Source organism: Schistocerca cancellata, chromosome 11, assembly GCF_023864275.1.
Source record: "Schistocerca cancellata isolate TAMUIC-IGC-003103 chromosome 11, iqSchCanc2.1, whole genome shotgun sequence".
Lineage (NCBI taxonomy): Eukaryota > Metazoa > Arthropoda > Insecta > Orthoptera > Acrididae > Schistocerca > Schistocerca cancellata.
Window position 1 is genome coordinate 148,741,043 of NC_064636.1, and position 18,753 is coordinate 148,759,795.

At 35.5% G+C, this 18,753-nt stretch overlaps 1 protein-coding gene across 1 annotated transcript in view; it reads left to right on the top strand.

Moving 5' to 3' along the window:
• The window catches only part of LOC126108377 (histone-lysine N-methyltransferase eggless-like), a 112,698-nt gene extending 104,156 nt beyond the window's left edge, over positions 1–8,542 (top strand). The window contains exons 13-14 of the mRNA XM_049913590.1: positions 5,543–5,691; positions 6,362–8,542. Of these exons, the coding sequence (XP_049769547.1) occupies positions 5,543–5,691; positions 6,362–6,568 (356 nt within the window). The 3' untranslated portion in view covers positions 6,569–8,542. The remainder of the gene's footprint in view (positions 1–5,542; positions 5,692–6,361) is intronic.
• The last annotated feature ends 10,211 nt before the right edge of the window (positions 8,543–18,753 follow it).

The following is an 18,753-nucleotide window of genomic DNA, read 5'->3' on the forward strand; positions in this document are numbered from 1 at the left end:
CCATTTTAACTCCTTGAAAAGGCTTGGGAAGTTCTGTGGATGTAAGCCATCAGGTATGTCTTTGTAATCTCTCATGTTTCTTTATAACACCTAAGTCTTGGTCACTTAAGAGACAACTGTGACCTGTGATAAAAAGAAATAATGTTGAACAGATTAAAACAGCTCATGATACACAACATACACTAGAATAATTACTAGCATTCTACTTACTATTCTGACCCATCCACTCAACACTCCAGATACTCAATTGCTTCCTTGTAGTGACTCCAACATTCAATACAGATAAAAGGCAAGAGACTCTTTCATTGCCTCCTCTTTCAGTGACAGACTCATCCCATATATACATTTGTGAGTGCCTGATATCAGTTATGTTACTATAGAAGTGGAGGCAAGAAATCTGTCTTCTGTGAAACTTCTCACTGTGTGTTAGAGTAGGCACATATGGAACTTGCTCTAAGTCAATAGAGATACAGCATACATCACTACCTAGTTACTGGGAAGCATCACTTCTGTTCTTCATTCATGTTTGCATAGATGCAGTTCCAGATTTCCTTTAGCTTCGGAACTCATTGTGATTTGAAGTATAATTTAGCACTAGAAACAATCAAATAGCTTACTCATGCTTGACCTAAAGTTAAGATGGCGAAGATCTCTGACAGCTCACAGTGCTGTTGCCATCTTTCAGCAGCAAAGCACAAGTGGCTGCTGACAAAAGGAAGAGTAATCTATAAAGCTGTGACAACTGTGTGGCACTGCCATAGAGACAGGTACAAAATTGCATTACAGTGTTGGTTTAGTTAGGTGCACAAAGCTGCCATGTCCAGCCCACTGAAACTGCCAGGGATCAATTTACGCTGACTCAACTTTAGTTTAATGGCTGATAGCTCTTGGAGTGGGTTGTTTGTAGTCTTTGGCAATTTGCTGATCAGTGCAAGTAAACTCACTAACAGCAGATCTCCCTCTCTCTACTATATACTGTGTATTTCCCATTTTCTTCTTCCTTGCTATGGTTTCATTCGCTTTGCTTTCTTTCTGATTGGCTTGTAGGAAGCTCATTAAATTGACGACATTCAGGAACATTGCAGGTTATTTTTGTTAGTCTGTGACTAGCAGCTGCATTGTCATAACTGTTACATCATCTTCTCTTCACATTAACAGTATGCATCAACTCCATGATGTAATTTTTCTGGGTGCTTATGGTTTTCTAGAACAACTCATCAAGCAGTGAATTCTTTGTGTGTGCTGATAGTTTTTTTCACGGGAATCAGCATTTGAATATGATTTAAAACAAAACTGTACCATCAGATATTAACATTTCTGGCATATTATTTGTGTAGTTACTATTTTTTGTTTTATCATAGCTACTGTAATCAGTATTATTGTTTTTCAGAAAGAGATACAGCCGCATTTATATTTCACAAAAAATGAATCTTTGCAGATTTTCCACAAACTGGCAGCTTATTCTATGTCAAGTATGGCTTTCATGCAATTTTCAATCTCTTTTGCTCACAAATGAAAGGACCAGAATATCTAGGATCTCATGGAGCTTGTAGCCCCCATCACAGTTACTTTTAATGGAGTTACAATTAGCTAGTAAATACCACAAATCAACAAACTAATATGAATACCAACAATACAACAATCAACATACAGGCAATTACTTCCTTTGAAACTACAGACCTCCATGGTCTATGCACATAAACCTCCTACCCATGCTTGTGAATAGCTTATAAGGCCCATAGCATTTGGCCCAATTGATATTTAGTATGCATTGGTTCTCTGCACGTATGTGAAAATATATTTATTCATCTGATATAATTAAATTATTTTTGAGACATTTGAGTCTTGTCTTTGCATATGATAATGATGGAAGCTTAAGAAATGAATTAAAATTTTGCCATGGCCAGGACTTGAACCCAGGTCTCCTTGCTTACTAGGCAGGAATGTTAGCAATTATACCATCACAACACTATAGCTAAAATTCCTGCATGTATTACACTAGCCCAGTGCCCTCCATAATACAGACTTCAATTCACATATCCAGCTTATTTTCCCTTCTTAGATTTGAATATCACCCCAGCATTGAGTAATGGGAAAATCCTGCCTGTACCTTAGGCATAGGTGATCTATAGATATGATATAATGAAATTTTCCTTAAGTCATTTGAGCCTCATCTTTTATCTACTATAGTTACACAAGCTGAGTAAATAAGCTGAAGATGTGGTGTTGTAATGGCTAGCATTCTTGCCTAGTAAGCAAAGAGGTCCAGATTCAAGTCCTGGCCACGGCACAAATTTTAATTGATTTCTTCATCTTCCATCATTATTGTAGACTAGGATGAGTCTCAAATGTCTTGAGAAAAATTTAATTATATCAGTTCTATAGATCACCTATGCCTGAGGTACAGAAAGGACTGAGTTGCAACAACTTTTCAGAATTCTTTTTGAAATTCCATAAACCTCACATGATCTTCATGTTTTATAGTTTTGATAACTCTATTAATTTCAGTGAAGGGTGTTTTTACTACTTCTAGTAGTTTAAAATTTTGTGGAATGACTTTTAGTATGTTCTCTTGTTTCTTCAACTGAACCATTTAATCCTATATTTGGTGCTTCATTTAAAAAGTCATTGCTAAAAGTGTGTGAAACTTGTGAATTATTGGTCACAACATTGTCATTAAGTTTAATTGTTGTTGATCACCTATAAAACAGTCATTTCCACATTACTTGCAGCTGCTGTAGGGCAACCTCATGTATTCCCACATAATAGTCTAGTTCTCATATTTGTTGTCACCACATTGTATAAATCATGAACATTTCTGTCCATGGCTGACTAGCATTATATAGGTAACTTCGATTGTTCATATTCACACAAGAACTTTCATTATCACTCTAATGTAGTGCTATGCCCTAGAGCTTCATCATGCATTGTCTGGTGTATTATTGTTGTATTGTGTGTACCATGGCAGAGACCGGTACTAGAGCACCATCTAAAGCTCATTTTTCACCATTTTCACTTCCTCCAGTGCCTTCGCTATTAACTGAGTTTCATTGCAGAAAATATATTAAGCTTGAAAATCAAACACATTAAAAAGTTACCTGCAGTTAGAAAAATAATCAGCAAATAAATATACATGGAAACCTTACATAGAGCTCTCAACAGTGTGTATACTTGATAATAATTTTAAACTCTGCTCACACACCCACCCACACACACACACACACACACACACACACACACCGTCACCAAATTTACAATTCCTTGATGCCTCACAATGTACTGCCAAATGAATCATTTCTTTTAGTCAGCTTTTGCCATAAATTTCTTTTTACTAAATTTGATTCAGTAACACTTCATTTGTTAGTCAGTCTTCCCATCTAATCTTCAACAGTATTCTGTAGCACTATGTTTCAAAATCATCTTTTCTGTTTTGGTCTGAGTTGTCTGCTATTCACACTTCACTTCTTTGCAATGCTAAACTCCAAGCAAATATATTCATTCCTGTTTTACACATTATAACACAGAAACTAATTACTGTACAAGTACCAAACTAGTTAGCATTAATGATTGGAGTATGGGGTGCATGATTTCCGTGTGTTACAGTCCCACTGTCCAGTTCCAACTATGGCCACCATGTGCCATGATCAATCATCGTGATTCATAGTCTCACACACCTGACCAGTCACAGTGCACTTCTTGATGTGTCAATATGAGCTTGCACAAAAGGAGCAGGGTGTTGTTAGTGAAGCTCTACTATCGAACGAACAGTAATGCTTCTGCTGCACTTCAAGAACATCTCCAGCTGAAAGGATACAGAAGAGTCCCCTTTCTCTACCTGCTGTGCAGAGCGTGATGAAATAGTTTCAATCAACTGGAGAACTGGGTGTTGCTCCAGGAAGAGCACAATGACCGGTTGCACCACAGGTGGTTGATGAAGTCGCTGTTGCTATGGCAGACAACACTGCACAGAATTCATGATTGTCAGGTAGTGCACGTGCTGTGTCACGACAGCTGAACATCCTGTGGTCCACTGTTCAGAAGGTGCTTTGAACCATTCTCAAATGGTATCTGTACAATATCTGTGTCATACAGCAGTTTGCACCACAGGATGTACAAAGACATGTTGACTTCACTCTCCACTTTCTCACAAGAATTCACTGTACATTAAGTTTCTCTGTATGGAGACTGTGTCACCATATGATGTGGCTTCACAGCTACATTCATCATTGGCCCATTCTTTTTTGAATAAGTTGACACTCAAGGATCAGAGATGTGCAGTGTGACTGGTCAGCATTACAGCCATATGCTTCACCAGAATGTCATACCCACCCTACAGGAGAGATACACATCGAACTCGATAGTTTTCATGTAAGATGGGGGCCCCACCACACATTACTCAAGAAGTTCACCTTTTTCTCTGGAACATGTATGGAAATGATCAAATTATCAGCTGATCATTTCCAAATGCTTGGACGGCACGATCACCTGATCTTACTCTCTGTGATTTCTGTTTGTGGGTCTACCTGAAAGACAGGCTTTACCAGGCTAACATTCACACATGTGCAGATCTGTAGCACAGCATATCAAGAGACATAGCCATCATACCTATGGACATGCATTGTTCTGCTGTGCAGAATGCAATCCTGCACTTTCAGACTCTTCTGGACACTGATGGGTGCCATATTGAGTCCCTTTTGTGCAATGATGGTACCGTTATGTAATGGTATGATGTACCACAGCAGCACATAAAAGTGTTTCAATTGAATTGGTTCTGCATTATCTCTCTTTCCCATGTCCTTGACATTAATGCTACTAAGTTTGGTCCTTGTACAGTAATTAGTTTCTGTTACAATGTGTTAAGTAGGGAAAGTTTCATTATAATCACCCAGTATATTTGAATAGCATCTATATGAATCCATTCCTGACCCATCCACCCTTCCACTCCTGTACTTGATGTTTTGATAAATGAATTCTATAGGCTGTCTATTAATTTGTGCAATGTAACAATTACTGCTTCCTGAGGGGGTTATATTTTTTGCATGTTTTGTTTTTTCTGTTGTTTCTCCTTAAAAGATTATTTTATTACTTGGTTTACCTTACCAGACATATTTTAATCTTCCATGTGGTATTTTTCTATACTGTTCATGATGATGCTGTTCTCAGACTGTTGATTACTGCAGTATGTAACAAAATTGTTTTCTGCAAATACTATATAACTCCTCATTTATTTCTATGAACTGTATAATCATAATCAGTTTTTTGCCTCCCCTTCAATGCAAGTGTAATATATAAAAACTGTACTTACTAAGGATTTCGCTTCATGGTTAGTTCTCATAAAATGTCCACCAATATTTAAAAAGTGAACAGTCTCTAAGAAATTATCTTTGTATGTAGAACACACTTGATCTACAGCTCGTTCATGCTTGAATACTGCAGAAAATGTTAATAATGTTAATTGTTGATATTTTTAGAATTTAATTAGTTGAAAGACATAGCTTACTTTTTTTGTTATAATATCACAACATAATATGTTCTTCATTAGCAAAACACAGAGAACAAATCACAATTTCTCGGAAGTTAACTGGCAAGAGGTATAGAATTGTGGCACCATCTACAAGAGTTCTGTTTGGCCGAAATGGAAGATATATCCTGGATGCTAAAACCTGTGGGAATTTAGCTCGATTTATCAATGTAAGTAGTCAATTTATCAATGTAAGTAGCCAACTGTTCTTCTCATCAGTTACAACCACTAATTGCGGATCTCAGAAAGTTGAATGATGCATCGCCATGTGTATAATTTGATGACATGTAACAAACAACTGTTATAACTTTTGTATTGATTTTAGCCTAAAAGTGAGAGAACACATAACGGTAATTACTGTTACAGTTTTATAAACAAGACTGTAAATCACACTAACCTGCTTTATGAGATGCCAATGATACATTGTCTAAGTTTTATTCTTACTGTGTGTATTTATTCTGACATATTAACACTGAATATTAAAGGTAATGGCAGGATGGGTATCCTCAGAAAAATAAGTAATAAGTAAAAATTGACAGGAATGTGTAAAATGAAATTGCATGTTACAGGGTTTGTGTTTGGCATGGAAGTTTAGTGAAGAGCAATCTTGTTCTGTATTTCTGTTTGCATAGACAAAGGTATTAAGTAAGCCACTAAGGGCTAGTAAGTGTGTTGCCATGAAAACATAAGATAATCTACCACCATTATTTGTATGTGTATCTGCTTCCGATGTTCATTATCTTCTTGCTGAATGTAATAATCATGCTATTAATATTAATTTTGAAGTTTTTTATAAGTGAATCATTATCAACAAGGCTCTGTGTATTATCCATGTTGCAGCATTCATGTAATCCAAACATGTTTACCCAGAATGTCTTTGTGGATACACATGATCTCCGACTACCATGGGTGGCTTTCTTCACCAATTCATTTGTGCCAGCCAATACAGAGCTAACATGGAACTATGGTTATGATGTGGACAGTGTTCCAGACAGAAAGATCATTTGTAAATGTGGTGAGCCAAATTGTCAAGGCAGGTTGCTATAAATAGTTGTTTTTCTGTTGTTGTTGTTGTTGATAAGGGAGATCTGTAATTATTTATTATTTCATAAAGTTTGAGCATAAAATGAACAAGTATTTTTGTTTAACTGTTTCAGTACAATTTAAGTAAAATGTATACTGATGTAAGTGAAATAAATTTATGTCTATAGTAACAAAGATTCCTTTATTTGCCCCATGGCATGTCTTGGCTTTGAAGATACAGTGAGTGAATGCTTATAAATATTTTCAGTGTTCATTATCCTGTATTGTGCTTCTCATTATTGGCATAGAGTATTATTAAAAGCTGTTAATAGTTGCATTACTTTTGAACATTTGGCCACATTTCGAGTCCCCCAAAAGTATATGACTGGCTTCTTGAAAAGTGTATGTAATTTAATTTATACATTTTCTCTGAAAATATGTATTAATTAATGAAACTGTAAACTGATTAGTAAATTATTTGTGTAACAGTGCATTCACAATTAAAGTGGTATATAAAGCACAAAATGTTGACATACATGAAATGCATTCACAGTTGCAAATATGGATAACCATCTGCTGTATAATGGAAGATGTATCAGAAGGCATTGTAATATCATAAATTTTGAGATGTTCAAGAAATCTACTCCAACATTATAGTATAAGAAACATTCAGTTTTCTGGAGATATCAGCAGTGAATTTTCACTCAGTGTTTCAAAGATTACCACATTTGCATGGTTAGTAATAGAATGATATCTTGCTTCTGCTCAGTATACCTTTTGTCATAAGTCTTCTAACGGGTTGATTTGGCCTGCCTCTTCCATGGCAACATCTTTGTCTCTGAGTTGCAGTTACTTCCATTGTCCTTAGTTATATGTTGTATACATTCCAGTCAATGACTTATTACAGGCTCCATCTATTTTATTCTCTGAGGTGTAAACATATGTTATCATCATATTCCTACATCTACACAAGACAGTCTGTCCCTTTCCAAAGCACTAGATAAACCTTATAGGCCAGCGATGTGCAGTTGCATACCTAGGGAGTATACATAGCAGCAGCAGTAGTATACTCTTAGCCTGAGCAGATGAATGTACTAATCAAAATATGGAGAAATTTTAAACAGATTAAAAAATGAAAGCACTTCATACATAATTATGAAGCCTTTTGTTATGAATTGATTATTTTATATGAATAGAAATATTCTACTGAATAATCAAATAGGGCACTCAGAGTTTCATAGCTGTGAAAATAAATAGGAAATAACCAAAATAACAAATTCTGAATATCGATGCAATAAGCCTGCAGAATTATTTCATGTGCCTTAACATTTATCACTTGTTAACAATATGTATGACACTTTACAATAGCATTTCAGAGTATCATATTTGTGTTTTTTCTTGTCATCTTCATATACTACTGTTAAGCAATCTGAACTACTGCAACTTACTCTGTGCACGACACACACAAAAGAAATGTGTTAACAAATGTGTGGTAATAGTGAAACTACTACACAAGTAAAGGATTGTTCAACTAAACTGTTCACCTTAAACTGTTTGCATCAATATGAATCACAAGAAAGTCATCACTAAGCAACACAGTGTTTCTTCATAATGTGTTACTTACAGAAATATTGTCATTAATGTTGCTTATTCAAATGTAACTATAGCAATTTCTGTTGCAAGAATTGTAGTTCTCAAAGAGATGAATTTAAATGATAGTTTTGGAGAAAAGGCAATTTTTAGAGTACTGGATGTATATCCTTGCCTCTAATCTCTGATGAAGTTACATTGACATTCTTATGATACTTTTATTTATAATAAGAATAGTTAAGATTTAGAATGTTAGTTAATCTAATCACGAAGTTGCTGTCATGAGGACAAGAAACAAAATTGTAAATAAATCAATGTGCTGTGGCATAGAGGAACTAGTTATTGTATGCATATGTTTTTGCAATGGTTAATTAATTCATTGTATGTGCTTCACTTGTGATTTTACGTATTGCATGGCCAAGTTATGATGTCTTTTGTAATTACATTTTGAAACAATGCCTATAAATAAACTTCACAAACAAATAATTTTAGCCATAGATTTTGTCAGTTGGATTACTATCAGAAAAACAGTATACAACTGAGTTTAGTCACTTCTGTTTTTTCTAAAAATATGGATGACCTCAAAGTCAACATCCACTCTTTTCAGTAGACTGTTACAGCTCATCAGAAAAAAAGAAATTCTGAAACACTTGGCTGCAGTATTGGTGTTAAATTATTGGTACTCCTTTTAGGTTTTTGGTACATGCCTTAAACACTATTGATTATTATCTCACACAGGTTCTTGTTTTGGTATACACTGTGCCTAGAAGACGTCTAGAAACATGCCATTTGGAATCATTATGCAATAACTATTAAGGGGCTCCGGAAATGCTCAAAATCATGAAAAGTTCAATTTTTACTTTTTTGCGTTTTCTGAATCTGCAGACTATTACCTTTTAATAGATATATAATTTATTCAATTCCGAAGACTACAACTATTTTTAAATTTTTTTTTAAATGTGTTCTACATGGGCGTGACCCACTGTGGCGCTGTTAAACTGCTGTCAAATGGTGTTATTATTAACGTCCGTGTTCATCAGGTACATTTTAGTGATGTGAGATAAAATATGTGTTATAGCTAACCTGTGATGGTTCAATATATATCGCTGGTGTGATTGTCGATTGTTTCATGTTTATTTACTCTGTCGTTATCTCGAAAATATTCGTAATTAATTCTGTTTCTTGAGGCTCTGTTTTGTTGAAGTATAATAATGAGTAAAAGTAAAGTTATGATGCCCTTGCGACTTTCAATGATGGCAACATTGTAAGGTGCAAGGTATTTAGAAATATGGGAATGAAGATAGGTTCTAACATGGTACGAGCAATGCTTGCTTTAGACAAGGAATGCCTTTGGGCTGCAGACAGGGCTGTAAAGAGTCTAGAAATACAAGCAAGAGTAAACAGGAGGAGGAACAAGAGGAAGCTGGAGGAGGAGTTTGCAGAGGATGAAGATAATCCATCCTATGGACCTGGAATGCACTAAAAAGTTAATCCAATCTTTGTCGCTCGATTACCAAAACTTTTATTTTCTCATACTAATTACATGTTTTCTAAGGATCTTCCAAAAATATTTGTTTCAAACTTTCAGTAAATGTTACACAGTACCTTCTGCATAATTTAACACAGCCTTTTTCCAAAAAACTGTATATTTTTGAATATATAAATAAAAAATTGCAAAAAAAGTTGTGAATTTTCATTACAATTGAAAAAAAAATCACCTTTAATAACTGAACTAAAATTTTGTAAAATCCCTGTGTTAAGTTGTAGCCCATATTCCAATAAATAACCTGTAAAAAGTTCAACTTCCTACCTCAAATACTTTGTGAGGAAAGATGTAATTTATAAGCATTATTTTAACATTCCAAGTATAGGGCGTTCCAGAGCCCCTTAACAATGTCCTCCATGTACACTGTTATGCTCCGGTGGGGTGTATTATGTGAAGTTCCATGCAAGGTTAGTTCACTTCTTGTGTAAAATATAATGTAACTGGAAAATCATGCCCTGAAATCAAGTCCATTCTACATAACATTTTGCCCATCACACCTAGAATAGCTTTCCCTTGCCATCCACCCCCTGCCCCCAATTTCAGCAATATCCAAATCAGACCCTATGGCTCCTTCGTCACCCATTTCCATACCATATGGCCCTTACCCCTATGACTGTCTCCACTGCAAGATTTGCCCTATGCACCCTCCAACCACCATCTATGCTAGCCCTGTAAATGGCAAAACACATTATCAGAGGCAGAGCAACCTGTGAAACAACGTCATATACCAGCGATTATAAAAATACTGTTTGTGTGACTGTAACCAACATTATACAATATGATTGGACATAGATAGAGGGTGTGCATGGGCAACGCACAATATACAATTGCAGAGCATGCTCTACAACATGACAGTTGTCACCTCAGTGCCTGTTTCACCACATGTGCCAGCTGGATTCTTCTGCCAGACACTAGCTTCTCACAACTCTGTATTTGGGAACTGACATTACAGTACATCCTTGTATCTCATCACCCACCTGTCATTAATTTACATTGGCTTCTTTGCTATCAACATTTCTTCATAGTAAATATTCCTTTCTTCACTACCTTTTAGTTTTCCATATATTTTATTTTCTGACCTGAGTTCCCACCACCCCCACCCCCTTTATCACATATAATGCACTTAACTTCCCACTCTTATTATATCCAGCATGGCATTTCCTCTGTCTTGCTTATCACCCTATCTTCCACCTGTAAGCTCTCACATTTTCAAATCTCATCTGATGCAGTCCCCAACAATCAGTCTTTTCTCCTCATCCTATCTGGCAAGACTCCCCTGATCCAGAGTTTTCCAAACTCTTCCAATTTCCTAAACCTCACCAGTCCTTTATCTTCATCTGTCTTGCCTCCCCTTCATCCCGTCTTCCAGAAGAAGGAGCCACTGGCCTCAGCAGCGTTCAGATTTCCTTAACTCTGTGTATGTGCTCTCCTGCCACCACTTGGTGAGTCGATTTTTTACCTATCCAATTGCCTTTTCAGAAATTGATTACTCTTGTCAATATATTGTAACATAATAACATATAGATAGGTTTCATATCAGTTTTAAGTTTTGCACAAAATCTAGGTTTCTCTCTCTTTGATATATAATTTTTTTCATGTGTGCACATATAGCATATTAAGGATGACTCATATCAGTAATGATTGTTTTGCCAGTTTTTTTTATTGTGCAGTTTTTGATATTGTCAGGATTATTGATGAGGTATTACACAAAATACACATAAATTTGAAACTTTTTTTTTTGTTATTTGATGCTGCACAAAATCAAATTTGGTTTCTATTGCCATATAAAAGATCATGTATCACTATGTTGACAATTATATAAAAATGTAGTGATAGAGACATAGGACTCACTCAGAATTAGTGGGTTTCTGACCCTGTCAGGACGTTCAGGCTTAGGTCTTGATGATTTCCTTAAATCACACCTCATCATGACAACTTGTTCCTGAGTAGATTAGTTGACAGATGCCGTATACACTCATAATTTATCAGCAATGTGTGTAATAGCTGCTGTACATCTCTTGGCTAGGTATTTAAGTTGCTCTGAGTGCTCTTGTAATAATATCGCATGAACTTCAATTTTTTTACTGATATTTGTCCCCTGTAGCTGTCTATCATTTCATTGATAGAGGTCTTAAATGATCTATTGAAGGCAGTGATTTACAAGTTAATGTTACCAATTAGTTTCTCACTGAGTTTGCCTCTAGCTTTCAGTTACAAGTGGTGATTTCAGATTTGAAATTAGCTTCTACTTTCTTCATAGTTGCACATAATTCAGACTACAAGAGTTTTAATAAATGTGGTTGACTAATTGCTGAGATTTATGTTTTTCTTTCTGAATTTCAAGTAAATAATCCAGTCTTTCATTTTCAATAACAGATGTTGTTCTGGTTATGTTTTCTGAATTTGGGTTGTCTAGGCTGAGATTCACTTCTGAATATGACTTGTGCAACTGTTGTGTGTAAGTTTGTGCATGTCTACTTACAAAGGTGTATGACAAAATGTAACAAAAATACAATATTACAAACACAGCATATGGTCACTACCTTCACCTGAATAACACTTAAAGAGATTACACTTAAATGCACAAAGTGACAGAAAATCACTGATGTTATGACTGAACACTGAGTGAAAACAATGGATTATTAACATTTGTTGAGTTGTAGTTATAGTTTTGTTTATTTTTTGGTCCAGTAAACTTACAATAAAGTAGAAAATCCCATTTAATTGTTCTGTTTTCATTACCAGTAATTTAAGTAGAACATGTCCATTCAGTATTAAGTTCATATACCCAGAAAGTTTGTTCAAATAGGGAATACATAAATTAAACTTACACTAAAAGTTACATTGTACTGTGAATAAGTCAATTGACGGTATTGCAGGGATTCACTGAACATGAGATAAAGATTTGTATCCTTCAGGCTGGATTAGAATACATGAAATTAGAACTAGGATGTTTGAAGGGGCAACAAATTGTAGCAACTGGCTAAAGGTAACAAGCAGTGAGTGGAAGGTGAACAGCTCTGCAACTTCATCTACATTTGAGCTTTCAGTATCCAGTAAGTTTGATTTATTACCTGAAGTAGGCATGAAAGAGCCTCATACAGCTGCAGGTCACAGCAGGGTGCAGCAGACTTCTTGCAAAGAAACTAATTGTAGGCCAGTATCAAAAGAGAATAGGAAGAAGAAAGTCTTACTGCTAGGTAAGATGGTACAGAACAAATTGGAAACAGAGTACCAGGTCACAAGCATTTTGATGCCAACTGCTAGACTTAGCCAGGAGACAAACAACATAGGGAATTTGTGCAAGGAGATTTACAAAAATCAGTTTATTATAGTTGGTGGAGAGGGAACAGCCTGGCTAAAGCCAGAAATTACAGCATCAGGGGTTACCTGGATGAAATAGGACTAGCAACTACATACAGAAGTGTGAGTTTGTGGAGGTCCTGCATTACCAGCATGAGCCTGGAGTTAATAATGTTGTGAGCTTTGTGAACATGGTTGAGCAGGTGATATGCTAGGATGATCACTGCATTTTTATATAAATTTCAACATGGTGATACATGATCTTTTATATGGCAATAGAAACTAAATTTAATTTGGTGGAGCACCCATAACAAAAAATTGCTTTAATTTTATATTTATTTTGTGTAAAAAAACCATTGATCTATCTGACAATATCAACAAGTGCACAATAAAAAAAAAAACTGAGAAGTTAGCTGTATAGCAGAGGGAAAGATAGCTTGGTTGAGCTTCTTGCAGAAAGTGCATGGAGATACCATCATTACATAAAACCTATGCTTAAAAGTTTCAGAAAGAGGTTAGGTTAGAATGAGAAATCAGGAATCCTGTTTTGATAGAAGTCAAAATAATATAAGAGCCCCACAAAATGCTTAAGAATGCACACAAAGGTAGCATTAGCTAATTTCAACAAAATATTATAGGAATGAGTAATGAGTTAGAAGAGCTTCTAGTCTGTTGGAAAAGTTAGAAAGCTCTGAAAAGATAGACATTCTGTGCCTATCTGAGCACCACATAATCGCAGGGTTAGATAAGTTACATATAAAATATTACACTATATCATCTTCAGAAATTCAGCACTGATATGGGAATAGGAGGACTTGTTACGCATATTAAGACAGAATACAAGCTCAAAAACAGCCAGGCAAGATAAGCTGATTTTTTGTGATCAACACATATACATTTATGGTTGTGAATCAATACTGAAGAATTGTGCCTTTATACAGACCTTCACTGGGAAATTTTGAACAGTTTATATGGAATCTTAATTCAGTGTTATGCTATCTGTCAGGCAGCAGCAAGCAATTAATAGTCAGTGGTGACTTCAGTGTAGATTTCCTTAAGGATTCTGATAGTAAAACTGATATGACAACCTTATTTGGATCCTTCAGTTTGATCTCAGTAATTATCTTTCGAACATGATCAGTTAGGGACAGTAGGACCATGCTCGTTTTTTTTTTTTTTTTTTTTTTTTTTTTTTTTTTTTTTTTTTTTTTTTTTAAGCTCAGAACAAGAAAATAACTGTTTAACCAGTACCAAATGCTCTCTATGGTCATGATACACAGTTAGTTAGGATAAATAAGTATTGATACTCCTCATTGTTGCTACTAAGATGGCAGCTACAGTAAAAGTTAAGCAAGTGTCCCAGAAAAACTTAAATTTTGCCGTAAAAAAGAAATTGTGTGAAAATTGTAAAGACGAAATCAAGAAACTGAATGAATGCATAACGAGCTTACAGTTCATAATTGGCAGTTTGAAAATGGACATTTCGAAAATACAACAAGAAAATAGTGAACTGAACACGCTAAAACTTGTGCGAGATAGTTCGTCCGTTACGGAAAAGTGGTCTAATGTAAAGTGCAAGAACAGCAAGTACAAAGTGCAAATTCAGAAAACCTGCGAAAGTTACGCAAGCTTTGTGCACGAAAACACATTTCAAATACTTTCGATCGCCGATAGTGAAAATGCAACTTACAGTTCACATGAACGTTGGGAAAAGCAAAAAGGCACTTTGGGGAATAAGGTAAGAGAAGAAAATTTACTGACGCAAACAACTGTGAAGGAGGTCAATATAAATGTGCCGACCAAAAATTGTGTCGAAGTGTGTAGTAAATCAATACAAAACGATTCGCAAATTGTGAACTCCAATAACAGGAAACTGTTTGTGTTTGCAGACAGCCATGGTCGTGGACTTCTGACTAAACTAAAAGAAACAACTAAAACATTTTCGTGTGGTATAGTGAAACAGGGAGCCCCACTTAGCGAACTTAAAAAAATGACCGAATCCGCAGAGGCAAAAAATCTGCATGATAAATACTTCGTTGTACTTATGGGAGGCGCAAGCGATGTCTACAAAAATGAAACAGCGAGTGCAACGCGCGATCTTAAACAGTGTCTGAGGAACCTCACTCACACTAACGTAATACTTGTCAATATTCCACATCGCTATGATCTTGTAAGATGGTCATGTGTTAACAGGGAAATAGAAAGTGCCAACAGTCAGTTTGCAAAAATCTGCAGACATTTTAAAAATGTGAAATGCGTTGATATAAGCAGTATTGGACGTAGATTCCACACGCAACACGGACTTCACCTGAATGGCTTGGGGAAAGAATATCTGACAAGCCTGATAACCAGGGTAATAAAAAACCATCAAAATAAATTAAAAACCAAAATGATAATTGCATTGCCATCGCCTGACTCCATAACGAAAACTCTTCAAAAAAATTCATTAGAAACTTCATCAGCAGCAGCAAAACATGTAAAAAAAGACCAAATTTTAACAGAAAGAACAGTGGACATCGATTTCAACAACAAAAGAACTACTGTTCCTCATCAGCCAAGTATTATTTTAGACGAAAATAACAAAAACGAGAAGACTCCAAGTTCACAAGGAAACACAGCAGTAGTGGTAGCACCAACATTTGAAGTGCCAGAAACAGCACCACCATCAACAACAACAAATAGAAGGCTGTTGGACAGAAGAAATGCTGAGCCTCCTTCTCATCTCAATGATTTTTTATGTGTGGGCCTGAAGAAAAAGAAGGGTCAACAATAGGTAGTGTCAGGTGTCTCCTCTCTCTTGTCTCAAGGCAGACTCCAATGGGTTGTCAGTCAGGTAACAGCACTAATAGAATGAAAAAGCAAGAGGAAGGCATCTCTTTTTTTCATCAAAACATAAGGGGCCTCTTAAACAAAACAGATCAACTCCTTATTAACATTAGTGAAAAGGACAGTATAAATAATGCCCAGATTTTGTGCCTAACTGAGCACCATGTTACTGATAAATGTGCCTTGCCATCTATAGTAAGTTATACTTTAGTAACATACTACTGTAGGGAAAGTAAAGATAAAGGTGGAGTAGCAATTTATGTTAAGGATAGTGTAGCATACAAAGCTATAGATATTAAGAAATATTGTGTGGAACAACAATTTGAGGCATGTGCCACAGAAATAACAACTAAATTCTACCCAATAATAGTGTTGGCTGTCTACAGGGCTCCTTCAGGTGACAAAAACTTTTCTGCATTCAATGGAACTCCTACTGTCATGGTTACTTTCAAAAGCGAAGGATATTGTAGTGTTAGGTGATTTCAATATAAACTTTTTGACAGAAAATAAGAATAAAATAGACTTTGAGATTGTGATGACCTTACACAATCTAACATCAGTAATAAACTTCCCAACAAGAATTACATCCGAGTGCCAAACTATGATTGACAACATTTTTTTAGATGTAAATAGACATCAGAATTATATTGTCAGGCAGGTTATAAGTGGGCTTTCAGATCATGATGGACAAATTCTCACTATTTATGACGTTAATCTGTTCAAAAAAGAATTTCCTCGATGGAAATTCATAAGAGTAATTAATGAAAAAGCGAAAGGAACTTTCAACCGCAGGTTGCAGCAAATGGATTGGTCTTTAGTATATAGCCATGATGATGTTGATACTAAATTTAACTGTTTTATAAATGAATTCTGTGCTGTTTTTGAAGAAATATTTCCCAAGAAATGGGTCAGAAACAGGGCTTCCAATTCTGTAAGCAAGCCTTGGATTACAAAAGGTATAAAACAGTCATGTAAAACCAAAAGGGAAACTTATGCTGCAATAAGATTCTGTAAAGATGTAGAAAAATGGGAACACTATAGAATATACTGTAAAATTTTGAAGAAACTAATACAGAAATCAAAAGCCCTTTATTATGAGAAGAAAATAGATAATTCTAATAATAAAATAAAAGCAATTTGGAGCATTGTAAAAAAAGAAACAGGAAGAGATACAACAAGTAAAGAAGATATATATAATATCAGATATGAAGGCATCCTAGTAGATAACCACAAAACGGTGGCTGAGATTTTTAGTAAACACTTCCTATCAGTAGCTCAACAGATTGGTTGCAAGCCCGATGTTGATGAAGCTGTAACTCTTTGTCAAGACGTATATTCAAACACAATTTCAGAAAGGCACTTTAATCCTGTCACTGTAGAAGAAATTCAAAAAATCATCATGTCTCTAAAAAGTACGAATTCTGCAGGGGTTGATAATATATCTAGTAATTTATTGAAATATTCTTGTGTGTGGATAAGGGACATTCTCTGTCATATTTTCAATGCTTCCCTTCAGAAAGGTGTTGTTCCCAGTAGACTCAAGTATGCCATTGTGAAGCCCCTGTACAAAAAGTGTGATAAATCTGAACTAACTAACTATCGACCTATCTCTTTGCTGACAGCTTTCTCCAAAATTCTAGAAAAGCTAATACATGTAAGAATTACTGATCATCTCATGAAGAACGAAGTTCTCACTAAGAGCCAGTTTGGCTTTCAAAAGGGTCGTTCAACAGAAGATGCAGTCTACACACTTGCAAATGAAGTCCTAGAAACTCTTAATGAAAAAATGCTAGCACTTGGTGTCGTCTGTGATTTATCCAAAGTGTTTGACTGTGTTGATCGCCAGATTCTCTTGCAAAAAGCAAAATTAGTAGGAATAAGTGGTGTTGCAGGCAATTGGCTACAGTCGTACCTCCAAGACAGAAAACAAAAAGTTGTGTTGAATAGCTCGGGTGGAGTATGTGACACTTCCTCAGATTCTGAATGGAGTTCCATTACATGTGGAGTGCCCCAGGGCTCAATTCTTGGGCCACTATTATTCCTGATTTTTATAAATGATCTACCATCATGCACAAGCCTGCCGTGTAAATTTACATTATTTGCTGATGATACCACAATTTTTATGAGCAGTAGAACAGACAACACTCTTGAGGAACTCACTAATCACATACTCTCAGATATGGTTAATTGGTTCAAGGTGAATGGTCTCTCATGAAATTCCAGTAAGACCAGCTTTATTCAATTCTGTACAAAAACAGAAAAAGAGAGAGAGATAAGTGTGACATGTGGTAATCAACCAATAGTTAGAATGGAAACAACAAAATTTCTTGGAGTGCACATTGACAAGAAAATGAACTGGTCTTCACATATTATTGATCTCTGTAAGAGGCTTAGCTCTGCTACCTATGCTTTACGGCTTGTCACTACATGTGTTGAACCTAACACTGCAAAAGTGGCATATTATGGCTATTTTCATTGTCTCATTGAGTACGGAATTATTTTTTGGGGCAACCAGCCATTAGCAAGGAAAGTGTTCATTGCACAGAAGCGAGCTTTAAGAATTATAAGTGGATTGCCCCCAAGAGACTCTTGTAGAAATAGTTTTCGTAATCTTAAAATATACACAACTACATGCCAATATATTTTTTCTCTCATGTGTTTTGTTTGTAAAAATATAGATATATTTCAACCAAACAGTAATTATCATGAGCATAACACACGGAGGAAGAATGACATACACAGTGAACATAGAAATTTGAGTTTGGTGCAAAAGGGTGTCCACTACACTGGAACAAAACTCTTCAATGCTCTTCCATCCGAAATAAAGACAGAGATTCATAACAAGATTAAGTTTAAGAAAGTACTAAAAATATTTCTGTTAGAAAAAGCTTTTTACAGTCCTGATGAATTTTTAAATAAATAAATTGTAAAATTTTAGTATTAT